General features: G+C 38.9%; 1 protein-coding gene across 1 annotated transcript in view; it reads left to right on the top strand.

The window, feature by feature from the left end:
• myom2b (myomesin 2b) overlaps positions 1-15,889 on the top strand; it is a 29,977-nt gene extending 14,088 nt beyond the window's left edge. Inside the window, exons 18-39 of the mRNA XM_018667996.2 lie at positions 180-306; positions 515-693; positions 1,706-1,820; positions 2,108-2,270; positions 2,427-2,533; positions 3,608-3,652; positions 4,078-4,214; positions 4,429-4,573; positions 5,031-5,093; positions 5,474-5,541; positions 6,454-6,567; positions 6,687-6,774; positions 7,517-7,555; positions 8,509-8,614; positions 9,421-9,487; positions 9,915-10,011; positions 10,649-10,685; positions 12,332-12,354; positions 12,509-12,564; positions 12,663-12,752; positions 14,714-14,839; positions 15,220-15,889. Coding sequence (XP_018523512.1) covers positions 180-306; positions 515-693; positions 1,706-1,820; positions 2,108-2,270; positions 2,427-2,533; positions 3,608-3,652; positions 4,078-4,214; positions 4,429-4,573; positions 5,031-5,093; positions 5,474-5,541; positions 6,454-6,567; positions 6,687-6,774; positions 7,517-7,555; positions 8,509-8,614; positions 9,421-9,487; positions 9,915-10,011; positions 10,649-10,685; positions 12,332-12,354; positions 12,509-12,564; positions 12,663-12,752; positions 14,714-14,839; positions 15,220-15,429 — 2,202 coding nt within the window. The 3' untranslated portion in view covers positions 15,430-15,889. The remainder of the gene's footprint in view (positions 1-179; positions 307-514; positions 694-1,705; positions 1,821-2,107; positions 2,271-2,426; positions 2,534-3,607; positions 3,653-4,077; positions 4,215-4,428; positions 4,574-5,030; positions 5,094-5,473; positions 5,542-6,453; positions 6,568-6,686; positions 6,775-7,516; positions 7,556-8,508; positions 8,615-9,420; positions 9,488-9,914; positions 10,012-10,648; positions 10,686-12,331; positions 12,355-12,508; positions 12,565-12,662; positions 12,753-14,713; positions 14,840-15,219) is intronic.
• The last annotated feature ends 681 nt before the right edge of the window (positions 15,890-16,570 follow it).

The raw sequence follows: 16,570 nt of genomic DNA, 5'->3' as shown, positions 1-16,570 counted from the left end.
TCATTTTTGCATAAACTGGATACAAGTACCTTAGTTGGTTGTCATCTGATTACCACAGCACATACCTGTTTAGAGTTGGTGTGGTTTTCCATAAGCAACTTTTTCACCAAGCACTCACTTTACTACAGCTATCCACTGCTTCATGCAGCCTAGTAATCATGGTAACATTTTATTGACAGGTGGAGGGCCTGACAGAGGGAGCAGTCTATCAGTTCCAGGTGTATGCAGCCAACTTGGCTGGCCTTGGACCAGCTTCCAAACATTCAGCTGACTTCACCTGTGAGGCCTGGAATATGCCAGAGCCTGGTTAGTAAAAGTCATCTTCTGACCAACTCGAGCACTGACAAACTCTGAAACTTGCCCAAACATGAAGCCTATGCAACTTTATGGTAATCATGCACATGTCTACCAAACAGCCTTGAGAATTAGGGGGAAGAGAATTAACCTGGTTAATGAAATGAACACACAAACACAAATGTAAATGAGTGTTTGTGTTTCTTCTCGTCTCCTCTAGGTCCTGCTTATGACCTGACTTTCTGTGAAGTGAGAGATGATTCTTTGGTGGTTGAGTGGCAAAAGCCAGTCTATACTGGTTCTGGACCAATCACAGGCTACCATGTTGAGTATGCTAAGACAGGCACTTCTGATTGGACCACAGCCAATGAGAAAGTTGTCAGTCACCGCTTCCTTAAGGTGAGAACACTTCTAAAGGCTTTTAAAGGTTCCCTGTGGAGATTTGTTTTTAACTTATAGTAATTCTAATTTTGTTTTTCTTCATCAGACATTCATCACAAAATGTAGAAAAAAAGCAGAAAATAAATTACTGTGCCTCTCATACAACAAAGAGCACACACACACACACATATATATAACCTAACTACCTTAGTGTAACTAAGTAACTTTATTGTGTAAAATATTGTTGTAGATAATTTGGATGCTGGTGTTTAATGAGCACTGGTGAAACAAATCACAACTATCGTATCATTGTGCTCCTGATGTGCACATTGTATGTTGCTAAATGTTAATAATATCTCCAGCACTGTGCTCCTCTGTGCTGTTGTTTATTTTTTATAAAGCTTTCTAATAGCTCCTGACAGCTACAATATTGTTTTCACCATTATGTACATTACATTTCAATCTTGTGGGTCAGCCTGTGGTGCTTTATTCATCCTATTCTACAATGTAGTCGTACACTTACATTAAACTGTGTGACAGTGTCACCTAGTGGATTAAGTAAACAATTGCTGGGTTTAATAATGTACAAAAAAGCTGAGAAAGTAGTTGAATATGCCTGGTTTTAGAATGGAAATTAGCAGTAAACAGGCAACTGATCTCACTGACACTGGCAAGTCAGCCATCAAATGAACATTATATGCATTTGACTGGTTACTGTAGAGTATTTAGTGGTAAAACAGGTGTTGCAAAACAGTACAGATTAAGTGTGAGTGAATAAAAAAATAGGTTAAATAATTTATTACCAGAAACAAAAAATTATAATGGGTCTGGGTGCTAGTAAAGGACAATCAAATTTTTATTTATTAGCTCCAGTAGCTGATGGGTCTCAGAATTTACTTATGCTGTCACTATCTCATCTGCCAAATAAGAAATTGGGTTATTGACCTCCAACTGTTTCTGATGTTGTGGACAAACCCACTGTTATAATGTTAATGAAGCAGCATTGTTTTCTTGTCTGTTTGTTTCCTAGGTAACAGGCCTGAAGGAGGGCACTAGCTATGTTCTGAGAGTGCGTGCGGTCAATGCTGCTGGAGTGGGTATGGCCTCAATGGCCTCTGATCCCATGACTGCCAAGGCTGTGGCAGGTAACATTTAATCTCAGACAGTGAGAGATCAACAATCTCCAAATTCCTCTTTGTATTTTTAAGTACTACAGCATGGCTATACTTTGTTGAACATGATGTACTCTTTTTGAAAGTGCTGGAGGAAAAATGAAAGGGAGTCAACAAATATAATCAAAGATAATGAATATAATTAATATCACTGAAATATAAAACCTATCAAGTCTTTGTGTTGCATTTTTATAGACTGAAATGACAGCCATTTTAAAATGATCACTTTATCAGTGCGTGTTTGTCACTGTGTATTGAAGGTTCCCAGGAGGTGTCCTGTGTGGTGGACGAGAAGTCAGGTGACATTGTCCTGTCATTTGACTCCTGCCAAATGAATGTGGGCTCTCAGTTTGTCTGGAAAAAAGATTATAAGGAAATCACAGATTTCTCCAAAGGAGTGGTGATCAAGACTGAAGGCAGCAAGTAAGACCACACACACACACACACACAACTGCACACAACATAATGGTGTGTGCATGCAAACAGTTGAATACTGTAAAATGTGCATTTTGAAATCTTATATGTGCAACATCTGTCTGTCTTTGTCTTTCTGTGTCTCCCTCATGTTCTGCATTGTAGTTCTAAGATGATATTTAAGAACCCAGATAAAGAGGACTTTGGGACATACTCTGTTTCTGTCACCAACACTGAGGGAGTTTCATCCAGCTATACAATCTCTGCTGAAGGTAGGACTTACATGTTGCTGTATAAGTATGGTCCAGCCAAACTCTGGTTTTAAAGATGTACAGAAATAAAGATTAAAAATTCTATCTGCAGCCTAAACTAGTGAAATCTCTCCTATTACAGTTATTTATGGCCTAGACTGACAGATTATTTATTACTTTTTTACTGTATTTGTAATTGTCATTATCATCTTCATCTTGTCAGCATTTATGTTACATTAAATTACATCTGTCTTCATCTGTTAAATGTAGTACATACAAATATCTTTGATGCCTTGAACATGAAAATTTGAACAGCTGTACAGAAACATCCAGTTAGACAAGTACATCAAAAGTACAGACTTAAGCAAAATTCAAAAGGAAACTATGGACTCGAGAACCGAGGCATTGCGCAGGATGAAATAGGGATGAAAGCAAAGAGCCTGCGCTTAAAAACGATCACACTGGCATGTGGGCAACAAACAATTTTATTACACATCTGATGAATACAAGCAGAGCACATATTTCTCCAAGCTTGGGGCAGTATGTGTGTTTTCAAACCACATCTTTACGGCAAAGGGCTTTCTGTCAGAAAGTTTCACAATATTTTTCCTGCTATTGCACCACTATGCTACAAGGCTATAATATGTTATTCAGTGCGCCTTACACTGATTGCTTCCCATTTGGCCAACAGTTTTTCCAGCCTAACTCACAGCCATTTCTAAACTCGTAGTACACAAGGTTTCATTTATTTTGCTTGTGTCACAGGTACTAGGGAATGCTCTGATTATTTAATATACTAACTCAGAATGCAGTTTGTTAGAGGAGTTTCAGAGCAGGCCTTTGGGTCTAGTTTTAGGCTTTAAAAAACACTAAGCCATAATATGTTGTCTTCCCTATGGCTTACTTCAGTTTTCAACTGTTGGTGCATTTATCTGCCTTTGCCTATTAAACACAATTACAGAAATTACTTCTCTAATTCAGTACTTGAAGAACCCCTTCCAAGTGCATCATAAAATTACATCTGTGTATAAAGTGTAAACTTGTTTGTGTCCATAGCTGAATGACATGACAATGACATGTCTCTTTATGTTTCAGAGCTGCAAAAGATGCTGGCACTCAGCTATGATATCAGACACCCAAGTAGGTACCCCTGGCTGACTCTTTCCATCTCTCATAATCTCTCTTTTTGTCCCTTTTAATCTCTCTTCTCTTATCCTTTTTTCTCTGCTGTGTCTTTAATCTGTCTTACCCACTCTCTCTATTTCTCTGTTTCTACCTTTCATGCATTCATTTTGCTTTGTTCTGACTTGCTTTGAACCTAGAGCACATTTCTCTTTTTATTTGATCCAAAAAAGTCTTACCTGCTTTTGCATCACCTGCCTAACCACTGTTCACCTCTCCTGTCTTTTGCCTCCCAACTGACTCTTCTCCTCTCCTCCTCTCCTCCTCTCCTCTCCTCTCCTCTCCTCTCCTAAAGTAATAACAGTTTAATTATGATAAAGTAAGTACAATAATGTTTTTGAACCCATGACCTTCCTTTTTCTCTCACCTTCTCCCTCCTCTAGTCATCCCGCTGAAGTCAGAGCTGGCCTATAAGATTCTGGAGAGAGGAAGAATGAGGTTCTGGCTGCAAGCTGAGGAGATTTCTCCCAAAGTCACCTACAAATTCTTTGCAAACAACAAGGAGCTGTCTGGAGCTGATGTAAGATACACTGTCGTTTAAAAAATGGACATAGTTAGGGAGAGGTGGAAAAATATTTATGGCTTCAAGCTGAAATGTCTGTCTGTCTACAATGAAGCTACAATTACAGTAAAACAAGTTTCCATATTCACACACAGTCTGCCCTCCAGCGCCTTATGGCCTTTTTTTTTTTTTTTTTTTTTTTTTTACAAAAAACAACTCTATTTTTCTGCAGCCCAACAAGATGGGCCATGACGTCTCTACAGGTATCATTGAGTTCATCATGGACCATTTCACCGTCGAGAATGAGGGGACATTTACCTTCCAGATCACAGATGGAGGAGGCAAAGCGCAGAGCTCACTGGTTCTGATCGGAGATGGTAAGAGAGGCCAGGTCTGATTTCTTGCCACCAGCATCTCTGATGTCTTTTCTAAAGAGGTCAAACCAAGTACAAACCTGACAGAATGACAAGATTCTACTAACCAAAGAATTAACGGTGAACTGCAAAAGTAGTGTAACAATTATGCAAAAAAGAGACCTACGTAGTATAAATGTGTGTGTGTGTGTGTGTGTGACTTTGGCATTGGACCTACTGCATCTCAGAAAAAATAAACATTACGGCAATTTTCAGTTGATAAATGTAAAGATGGGTACTCTGTGTACTATATGAAGGTGACTCTGTTTATGATTCAAATAAAGATTTCATAAATTATGAGTTCGCCCTTATACAAGAGGCCATTGGCTAGCTAATGCACTGAAAGAATGTATAGCAACTACTGGCAACACTTTTATCTTTTAATTCTTCTCTGTTTCTGTGTGTCTGTATGTGCATACAGCTTTCAAGACTGCATTGGCTGAGGCTGACTTCCAGAGGAGAGAGTACATCAGAGTCAAAGAGGGTAAGAAACAAAACATCATTCACTTACGTTTGTATGAGTTTTACTCTACTTAGCGTGAGACCGGCACACTGCTATGTTGTCTTGAAGGGTAACTAATCTATTCAGTAAGTGCACCAGAAAGAAGTGGACCACCATAACTTAACGCTGAAAACTCAAACCTGACCCATTTCAAAAGGCTCAGTACATGACAAAATAAATTCCAAATATAGATACTACAGATGAAGATTCCACAGTGGTATTTTGCATTAAGAGTTTTACAACCATATCTAAATTAGGCATGAGGCAGTTAATAGAGCTCAAACAATCAAGGTCCACAAGTAATTTATTTTAAACTCATGTCTCTTCCCTGGGCCTTTCTCTCCTGCCTTTATCCACCACAGGTCCCCACTTCAGTGAGTTCCTGTCACTCCAGATTGGAGACGACTGCTCTGTCACTTTGGTCTGCAAGGTAAACACAGACAAACTCAATAATTACTGAATATTTACACTCTAAACAAATGGGAGGTTGACTTGTGGGTAGCTGATTAGCCATTCTGTGGAGGCTGAGTGCTGGACTCAACAATGCCACGTAATGATAAGGTCCACACTGAAAATAACTAGAATTACTATTGGTATTGTATTAGTATTGGTATACTATTAGTATTGTTCAAATCGCTCTGGACAATCTGAATCTGACATCTGTTCGACCTTTTTGTCAGTTTAGCGCATTTTGACTAACGTAGAAACAAAGCAAACGTGGTAAATTAAGGTTGAATTAATTAATGTGAGAATCATCCATTTAGCAGAACTATGCTCCTTTTGTAGTTGCTGTCAGGGATTAGTTAGGTTACAGGACAGTCTTTAAAAAAGGAATATAAGCCATGGTTCTCTTGAGGAAAGAGTTGCTTTTTTAAATCCAGGAGATGAGGTGAGAGTAACTGAACTGCCCAAGACCAGAAAAAGAAAGTATGAACTGTACATACATCACTGACTAGGAATTGCATCATGTAATGAGTTATAAAATCTGAGGTATGCTGCATTAATGGCATGGCTAACAGGTTTCTATAAGGTGGAACTTAAGTGCATTTATATTCAGCTTCTCTAATGGACCTGTTCCACTTCAAGTGTTAAATAGCTCTAGATGCCATGAAAAGATGAGGTGCACCATATCTAAACTCAGGACTGACAAGTGACTTTTTAAAGCAGATTAATGGAAAAAAGGCGAAAATGCAGTTTTGGGGCTGGGTACATCTGAGACTATGTTGGTGTCATTGGGATTTGATGATCTGGTACATAGAGGCTATAAAAGAAGCTAAAACCTTGTTAATGATAACTACATAGAATGATTTAATAATATGTGTGATTATGGTTTTCATTGCAGGTTGCTAACTTGAAGAAGGAATCAGTGTTCCACTGGTACAGAGAAGACACAGAGATCATCCCTGATGTAAAGCCTGACCTCGGATCAGGAGTCTGTAAACTGCCAATTAAACTGGTAATTGCATTTTGGTACTGTTGATCTTCTGAATGCTATAAAACTGTGTTTAATGCTACTATACATGGTGCAGTGTTGTGTAGTGGCTATTTCATGTGTTTCCTACTTTGTTTCTCCAGTTTTCACTGAAGACAGCAGGTATTTATAAGGCCACCATCAGTGATGACAGAGGAAAAGATATGAGCCAAATTGACATCTCTGGAAAAGGTAAACATTTCCATCAACTTAATTTATGTGAGTAATTAATTAGTGGAGTAATTTACTGACCAGTGGGAAGATTGTATAACTGAGCAAAAATAAATAATAACAGTATCATGGCTTGTGAAAAGTAAACAACTGAAAAAGAGCTTGACACTCATTAAAAAGCGGGAGACTGGAAAAAAAATATGATCCCAGATTCTATACTGTATCTGTAATGAGTTTTTAACAAACCTGCTAACTCCAAACTTGTCTTTCTAAACACTGTATAAACATAGTTCTTGCTCTGTGACATCTTGCTCACCTGCCTGCTGAAAATCCTTCTTAATTTTCCTGCAAAAGTTTGTGTGGAGTCAACCAGCTGTTGTCCTTCAAGTTTGTTCTTGCATTTTAATGGCAAGGCTGAGCATTACTGTCCTTTTCAGTATATTTCATCCCCACTGTATTGGAAGTTTGCCAGTATTTAATCAGTCCTTAGAAAAGAGATTAGTAAACAGATACAGCTTTTCATACTGTGTCAATAGTGTATTAAAGTTTGCACCAAAGAATAGAAATATTTTCTTTAATATTTTCTCTAAAATATAGTTTAATAAATATAGGGAGTAGCAGGCACTCAGGCTACTGAGGAAATTTGCATATAGTTTTTAACATTTCCTTACTGAGCTTTGAATGCAGCCACCAGAGGGCAGCATTGTGACTTCCATTCTCTTGGCTCTTTCCCTGACCCCATGTTTGTCTACCTCTCTTCTAGTTTTTGATGATGCCATAAATAAGATCAGCCAACTGGCTGGTATGTATCTGCCTTTTACACACACACACGCCCACACAAATTCATAGAAGTGAATACACAATCTCACAAACAGACACCCATACTACAAACACTACTAAAAATCACCATCATCATCCTCCTCCTCGTCCCACTGAAGGGATCAGGTGCAAATTATCTAAATTTAACACGGCACAATCACACCATAGTGATGAGAGATTTACTAGATCCATCACCAGGCCGATACATTTCTGTTTTAAAATCCCACTGCTATACACACACACACAAACACACACACTTATCAGCATGTGGCAGAAGTTGTCATGCTGGAAGCATTTGGCCATCATGCCATCATGTGGTGAAATCACTTTAAAATTCCACCGCGCTGTCACAGTGACAGTGTGGAGGAGCATCTTACTCCTATTTTAAGAGACAGTCACTTGACAGCTCTGCGGCAACTGTTACAGCAGTGGTTGCAGAGGAGAGGAGGGTTCATTACTGTGATAATGGGAAACCATGGTGATGTGACCAGGTGGATGACACACTTGTACACTTGTAATGTGCAGAGAGCAAAGTCCCACACAGACACAGTGCAGTATAAAATTCCCTTTTAGATATAACAGCTTAAAAAAAGTTAATAAAACCCGTGATGGTTGAAGTGTTCTACTGAATGCAGCATACAAACTGCACTCTAAAATCGGCACTCTGCTTCATTAGTACAATTCTGCTTTCCAAGCTGGATAAAGGTAACATAAAAAGGGAAAACATGGATACTAAAAATGGCCACAGATGGAGGTTTGATGTTATTTGATTAATTCTGGGGGGGCAAGGGGGTGGGTGGGTGGTGGTGGGGTACATCCTGTAGCTCTCACTGCAGAGAGGCCAGGTTATCCAGCAGCAGATGGAAAAATATGTTATCTGATTTTGATCTCAAATGTGTCCTCCACAACCTCTATCACCTCTGTCACCTCCTCTAGGAGCCAGCGCAGCAGAGCTGGTGATTAGCTGCACAGCAACAGGCATTCAGCTGCAGTGTCACATGAAGTATTACACCTCAGAGATGAACATCACTTGGTATCATGGGTAAGAAATCAAATTTATGATACTAATACAAATAACACTAATACTAATATCACTATTACTATTACCACTACTACTAGAAACATGACAACAACAACAACTACTACTACTACTACTAGGAAGTAAATAATACTTAGAATAGTTCTGGTATTAGCAGTCATAGCAGTGGTTTTGGGAGGAGTAAGAGTATTCTTTTAAGTCTCTCTATAAACATGCTGACCACAAACATATTATTTTGCTTTTCTCTCGAGTTAAACTGCCGGGAGTGGCAAAAACAATAAGCCACATAATAAAACTTGTGATGGCTGTTGGCAAGTGTTTTCATTATCCTGGTTATTGCAGTAAAATTGCCCTGTATTGTGACAAAAATCACACCCCTATCATCTTCTATAAAGAAGCAAGGTTTTCCTGCACTTAAAAGCACTCTGTCGTACCCTAGAGATTATAAAGTGTGGAGGGAGAGGAAATGGAATGAGAGAGAGTTGACAGAAAAGGAACATAGAAAGATAGAGAGAAAGGAGGGATAGAAAGAAAGAGAGAAGGATAGGATAGTAGAGGCTTTTCCGTTATTCAATTATTCAAAGAAAAAAAATTATGGAGATTAGATTTTTAACCTCTCACCGGCCTTTCTGTGAGTTTGTGCGAGAGAGTGACAGATAGCAAGAGGGAGAAATTGGTATCCCTAGGCATAACATTAGGCAGGCATGTAAACATGATTTTCCATTACCTCTGAAACACACTTAACCCACTCACATGCAAACGCTACACATACACATACACTAACTTCTCCTCTGCTCTCTTCTCCTCAGTGAGACAAAACTCTCCCACAGTGACAAGATTGTGATTGGAGGAACCCCTGCTATGGCAACAATGGAGGTATTATCACCTTCTGTACAATGCTTAACAGTATATGCTTGTTAGGTGGCTCATACATGGGTGATTTTATGACAGTAGAGCACCTTTGATGGTGGCACTTTTGCTCATCAGTGTTGCCTAAAAAGTCCTCAGAGTGCCTTTGAGGAGGTGATACTATGGAATCTTTGAGAGGAATTAAATAGATAATCACTTTCAGTGGGGCTAGCTAATGAATAAAAACATCATACACTTTAACATCATTACACTTGATTAATTAAACGGTGCATCTTCCTTTTACTTTTTGTCAGTAAGCTTTATAATTGTAGATGAATAAATCATTTTTTTTAAAACCATGAATTCAAGAAACACAAATAGACATAAACAGCCAGACGGTGATTAGTTGATGGGTTCGCTTCTTGTGTGAGTTAATTTACTGATTTAATTGCAGGTGATTGAGCCAGTGGAGAAGGACAAAGGAAAGTACTCCATTGTGATCATCGACCCTGAAAACTCACATAAACGCACACTGGACCTCAGTGGCGATGGTCAGTAACTTTTTCCTCCCTCTCTTTTCTCCTCATCTGTTCTTTTTCTGTGTCACCCACTCTTTTCATTGATAATACAGTAAAAATAAAAGGGGGGTTAGAAACAACACAGTCACTTGTTTTTTTATGGAGCATTTGGATTCAATTTGTAGTTTAAGGCTTTGAAGTGATGCTCCAAACCAAAATCTATCTTTTGAGCATCAAGCACTCATCCCCGTAGGCTTGAAACTGAAAAGTTTGCTCCTTCACAAAAAACTGCAACTGTGGACAGCTTAAAGTCATGTTGGTTATAAAGGACTCTAATAGTGTCCAAAGGAACTTTTCAAACCTGCTATCTCCAAATGCTCAGCATGTTCCAAACAAGTATATTCTTGACAAATATTTGCCAAGTGCACTGCTAGAAGTAGTGTATATATATTTTCAGAATATATATAATATAATTTTAGTTACATTTATTCAAGGTGAGCACTGCTGCAGCTGTTCACGAAGGAGCAAGTAACACCATTTTAAAGCCACCAGGGTAGAGTGTTGTTATTCTTAAAGGTGAATTTTTGGTGAAGAATGGCTCTAAAATAAAGTAAGGAGACAATTAATGTTGTGAACAGTAGCAGTGAAATTCTGTTTTTGTCTTTTACAGTATATGAGAAGGCCTACGCTGAGTTCCAGAAACTCAAGTAAGACTACACTCTCCAATCTGTTACTTTACATGTGCCTTTATGTTTATATTTCAGTCAGACTAGCTCTGCTAATGATGAGAAACAGTTTCCTTCACATTTTCACTTACACTGGTTGATCACTGCAATTTTGACATCTCCAAGTAATGTGTAACAATTTCCCATGATACTTTCTCCTCATATACTGGAAACCATATTTCTTATCCTTATCTTTTCAAAAAATGCACAGCACTAAGTTTACCATAAATACCTTTGATATTTTGATTGGCTGATCTTCATCTACCAGAAATTAAACTGATTTTTATTCATTTTTACTTGAGATCCCATAAAGGCTGCACATTATTTCACACAACTTGAGTTGAGCTTCTACACACACAACTTGCTTTTCTGACCTGCATGTATTGTAGATCGACACACTCTTTCCAATAAGGCAATCAATTTGCAGGATCAGCAGGCTTTTAATCTGCCCACTGTGCTGTTGTTTTACTGTATGGTTTGCTGCTACTGCTTCTGTTGTGTATTGTGGAAGTTCAACATGCCCTCCTCCAGTCTGTTCAAGCATAGGCTAAACTGTGCTGAGCTTACGCCTGCAGGGAGTGACAAGGTCAAAGCCTAATGTACATGTCAGTTATTCGCGTGTGTTTGCGCACTGAACTGCATCTTTTGAAATTATTCTGTGTTTTTTTGTGTAAGGTAACCTCCATGTTTGCATTTGACGTACTTGTAAATACTTTAAACTACAATTGAGCAATGGTAAAAACAGCTAAAGTAAAGATTTCTCTGCATTTATAGATCGAACATTTCAAAATTTCAAAAACTACAGTGAATCCAAAACCCCCAAGCTTTGCTGTCTGAAGTCCAGTATATTATAATTGGAGATAAAAATCAATGCTGAAAATAGATGCAGTCAGGTAGCAGAGCTCCTCTGGGGTCCTTTGGCTTCTTGGGTAAAAGCAAAACCCCACATACTGAATTTTGCAAATCCATTTAGAAAAATCAATTGAAACTCCAAACATTAAACACTGCGTGCTGAGTGGAAACTGTCCAAATCCCTTTTCTAATTAACATTCAAAGAGAGACATTTAAGTATAAGAATTTACAAACACACTGGAGCAAGTGACACCCTGTTGCCCTTTTGATTGAGCATCAACATGCCAGGAGGAGAGCAGAGTTCCCCCAGCCATCTGGTCCTGTGGCTGACCTCTGGTCCTTCCATGCTGCTCCGACAGCCCTCACCCGGTTATTACAAAGCAATATCATTTTTTCCCATGAAAAGATTCTGAACAGTCCCACAGTAAACTACAGTGTAATGCGGTTTGGCTCTAAACCCAGAATACCTTGTGGTAAACCATCTGACCACAGTTCTTTCCTGCAAAAGTGGAAAAGTGCTCAGCGGGCAGAGCCAGATTGTGGAAATAGACAGAATCATCATACACATCATCCCATCCGCACAGTACTGTAAATACAGGGTTAGAGGTCAGGGATACAGGTGCTCAAACAGAGGTAGAACTATTAGGGCTCTGATTTTAATTTTAAAAGATAATTTGGGAGTGGGAGGAGGATTTTAGTGGTCATGACATGAATAGCCAGTTTTATAGAAAAAATGAAAGACAAACATCTGAAACTTTCCTTTCTCTGTGTTTCAGGGCTGAAGCTTATGCTGAAAAGAGTGAGTGCATCCTTCGTTTTGTTGTTACAGTTACTTTCTTCAATGGCTGATTAAAAGTTATCACTATCATATTATCCCCCAGTTTTTAAAGCATAAACCAACTGCATATACAGTAGCAAGCAACAGGAAGGATAATATTGATCTTTTGTTTCAGATCGTGGTAAGGTCATAGGAGGACTGCCTGATGTAGTCACCATTATGGAGAAGAAGGTCTGTCTGTATGTCTGACTGTGTGGTGTGTGATTCTTTGTCTCTATAAATGTGTACAGAAAATTATCTAATAAGTCATCTTTTCTTGCTTTCGATAGACCCTAAGTTTAACTTGCACAGTGTGTGGGGACCCCAAGCCTCAGGTCTCATGGTTGAAGAATGGAGCAGAGGTCGAACCTGACGATCAGGTGAACACCTTTGCTGCTGTGGGCATGACAGGGATTAGAATCTATGTCACAACTTGTTAAAACAGTCACTGAAGCATGTCCATGATTAAACTGTACATGTGACTTGTGCACCGTACTGCATCATGCTCAGCACTTCAAACAGGGCTTCGTTCTTTTCTTTGGTTTTTACCAATCACATGCTCCTGCTGACTCTGTGATCTGTTTACCCTCTTTAGAAACTTAGCCCCTCCTTCCTTTCTCATGATTAATTACCTCATTAATCACACACAATTGCAGCGGTATGTTTCTATTAACTTGTCCAGAGAAACTATGGGATATCCTCACTCAGTACATGTCTACTGGATTCTGTTGTGTTACCAGTATTGGCTTTCACTATGTTTGACACCCTGTTTGGATTCATATGGGAAGTATCCTAAAGAGCAGAACCTGTACTGCCAAAATCCAATATACAACCATGACTACAATCACTGCTTTAAAATCATGGTGAGTTTTCTTGACAGAACATTTACAATTAAATGAAAGTTAATATAAAGGTGATATTTCAAGAAGGAATTCAGGAAAGGTCCCTGTAGAGCCAAACCCTTTAGTACCAGTCCTAAACCCTCACTGCAGGGATCCACATACTCCAAGAGAGGACAGTAACAGTATCAGCTCATCTTCCTGGATCTGTAAAGGAACAAATCTACCTCTCATAACTCATTGACCTACTTGTCAACCAGTATAAGTCTACAGTCTGTCCCCAGTCAGTGGAGGCTCTTTCAACAGCATGAGCATCCTGCGGCTCCTAACAGCTTTGAAGATTTAAGTTTGAGAAGCCCCTGGTCCGGGAGGAATTTATGTTCAAGTTTGCCCTCTTCTTTATTCATTCCCTCACCTGTTAATAATCTGTCTAAAACAAGAACTGACGTCCTTGGTGATGTGTTTCCCAAACCTCAGGAGTACCTCTTCCCTGCCTAGTTACCACAGAGGCTACTGAAGATATTAACAGAAAAACAAACAGAAATAGATCCAGAGAATATTGCACTGAAACTCAAACTAGAAATAGGTATGACTGTAGACCTACACATGCGTTAAATAGAGGTGAGCTGGAACAGGCGATGGATACCAGAGGTTAATGCTTTTGTACATTTTGTCACTAGGTACAATTTTTTTTTGTTCTAGTACTATTGTTACCACCAAAACAAAAATTACCCAATATTATGCTTTTTATATAGCAGCTACCTTTCATTGGTTGAACAAAAGAGAAACTAGCGACCCACAGATTAGCCTACACTGGTTTAATAAATGAACATAATTATCCAAGACCATTTAACATCTTAATTAGAAAAAGGCCATCAATTGCAAATGTGGCATCTTTTTTCTGTTTCTGTCTACTTGGTGTTTAGGCTGGTAGAGTTTTTAATTTCTCAAAATTAAAGGCAAGAGTTTCTCTTAATAGGGATGTAATTAGCCTGCTACAAGTGCCACTCCATTTAATTGTACTAATGTCCAGACCTTGCAAATGAGTGGGCAGGTATGAGAGAGGGAAATTAAAATACTGTATTCTCATTGGCACCACTAACATGGTACGATTCAGAACAAGTACTCTGTCTTCTCTCAGGTGTCTGAAGAATGCTGATACAAGTGTCCTCCAAGACTTTGAACGTAGACTCGAGAAGTACAGATGGAACATGTTTTTATTGTTATTTAATTCCATCATATTTTGATTGAGCTAGCAGGGCTCAGCAGAATAGAACAGACTGGAGTAAATCATTAAGTCCTCGTGTCCGCCAAGTTCAGTGTGAGCAGTGCTCAGCTTTTGCTGAAGGGAGGTGGTAATCAAAGCTCAAGCTGCTGCGCTGAGTAAAAGATAAATCAATTTTTAAGTAAAACTTTAAGTGGCAGGCATTTTAAATGTTAAATCAGGCTAAAATCCCTGTGCTGCCTCTCTCACTTTTTTAACCTTTGATTTCCCGTTTCAGTACGTGGTCTCCATAGACCAGGGCAAGTTTGCCAGTCTGACGATCAAAGGTGTTTCCATGGAGGATTCTGGCAGATATACCATGATTGTCCAGAACAAATTTGGAGGAGAGTCTGTGGATATAGTGGTGAGTGTCACTGCTGTGTACTGCAAATGACTGGATTTACTCAGAGCCGTGAAATCTTTCAGACCATCTGTGGCACAAATCTTGTCTTCTCACTGGGGCCTAACTATGAGAGATTTTTGTGATCACACACCTATGCAACTGGGAGCTATTACAGAGTTGATATTTGACCTTGTGACTTTTGTCTGACCATGATCTCACAGTTTTAACATGGAAAACATTGCGATTTCCTGACCAAAGATATTCCTTAAAATGAGGTGTTTAAATGTTGTAAAATGAAAGGCATGGCACCACAGTGTTTTTTCTTTCATTTTACAGTCAAACATACACAGTAGAGTAAATGTGTGTAAGGCATAATATTAACAACAACTCTGTCTCTTCAGGTGAGTGTGTACCGTCATGGAGAGAAAATGCCAGAAGCTAAACCAACTCTGACCCCTAAAACAATCATCCCTCCCAAACTCCCTATTGAGCTCCCTCAGCCCAAGACCCAGCCTGCTCCCAGCCCTGCCCCTTCTGCCACTAGCCCCACCCCTCCCAAGGCAGCACCAGGAAGAGGTGTGAAGAGCCCCACTCCTACTAGAAGGAAGTAGAAAGCATGAAAGTCAAATAAGAGGGAAAAAACCTCTTCACACACTGGTGCACATGTAGACCTCACATAGTTTAGACGCTTTTACTGGTATTGTCTCTTTGGACAAATATCAAAATCATTAAATGAAATGGAGCTAATGCACTTTGGTGTTAAATTAGAGAGTCAAGAAAACCCTGATAGCTAAAAGATAGAAAAAAGTATTACTGTGAGAACACTGTATGAAAACAACCCCACCCCCACCCCCCTAAAAAAAATAATGAAATAAAATATATAACTACTTCATTATCTGAACACCACTAAATTAGTAATAAGTTTAATTTAATTGAAATGAACTGAACTGAAACTTGAATAAAGCCGAAATTTGAATAAAACTATTGCTGGGAAAAGAATGAAATGTGTTTTAAATTCACACTGGAATGTAATCAAAGCAAGACAATTAAATGCATAGTTTTCTCAGACAACTGTGTGTGTGAATGTTCTAAAAATCCACATAAATCTATTGTATATCTAGATAAAATAAAGATATATAAAGAAGGTATATAAAGAATCATCCACTATAAATTAGACAGACATTATATAAAGCATACTGTTGGTCACCACCATGGAGATGTCTGCTCAGAAGCACCTCAGAGCTTTACTCACTGTTCAACTATGCCATATAAAAACCTGATACTTTAGGAACAATAGCTTTGATATGCCCTCATCAGTATCCTGCTGAAATGACACCTTATTTTTCACTGATGCCTGCATGTTTGATGGTTTGCCTTTTTGAAACCCTTGGCAGAATTTTCTTTATTACACACATGCACCACTATCACCACCACCACCCTTTGAAGACAGGGCCAAGCAAAGGCGTGGCCCTATGGAGAGAGGTGGGCCCATTCTGCCCATAGGGAGGAATGGCTCTGCATATGATCTGTGGTTTAGCTTGGTATCACAGTCATGAGATGGGTTTTATACATGAAGGATTGCCTTTACATGTTCCAGAAAATCTCTCTCATATAATGCACAAAAATGACAAACACAGGCGTACACAACTCTCAGTCGCTGCTACGTCCAACGTTCACGCTATGTAGTGTTTACCATCCTTGAAAAATAATGCTATCTTTCACAGAAAGCATGTTAACACAGGTGCGGATAGG

The sequence above is a fragment of the Lates calcarifer genome, linkage group LG2 (assembly GCF_001640805.2).
Source record: "Lates calcarifer isolate ASB-BC8 linkage group LG2, TLL_Latcal_v3, whole genome shotgun sequence".
Taxonomy (NCBI): Eukaryota; Metazoa; Chordata; class Actinopteri; family Centropomidae; genus Lates; species Lates calcarifer.
Note: the sequence above shows the minus strand (reverse complement) of the source record. Positions and strands in the feature narration are given on the sequence as shown.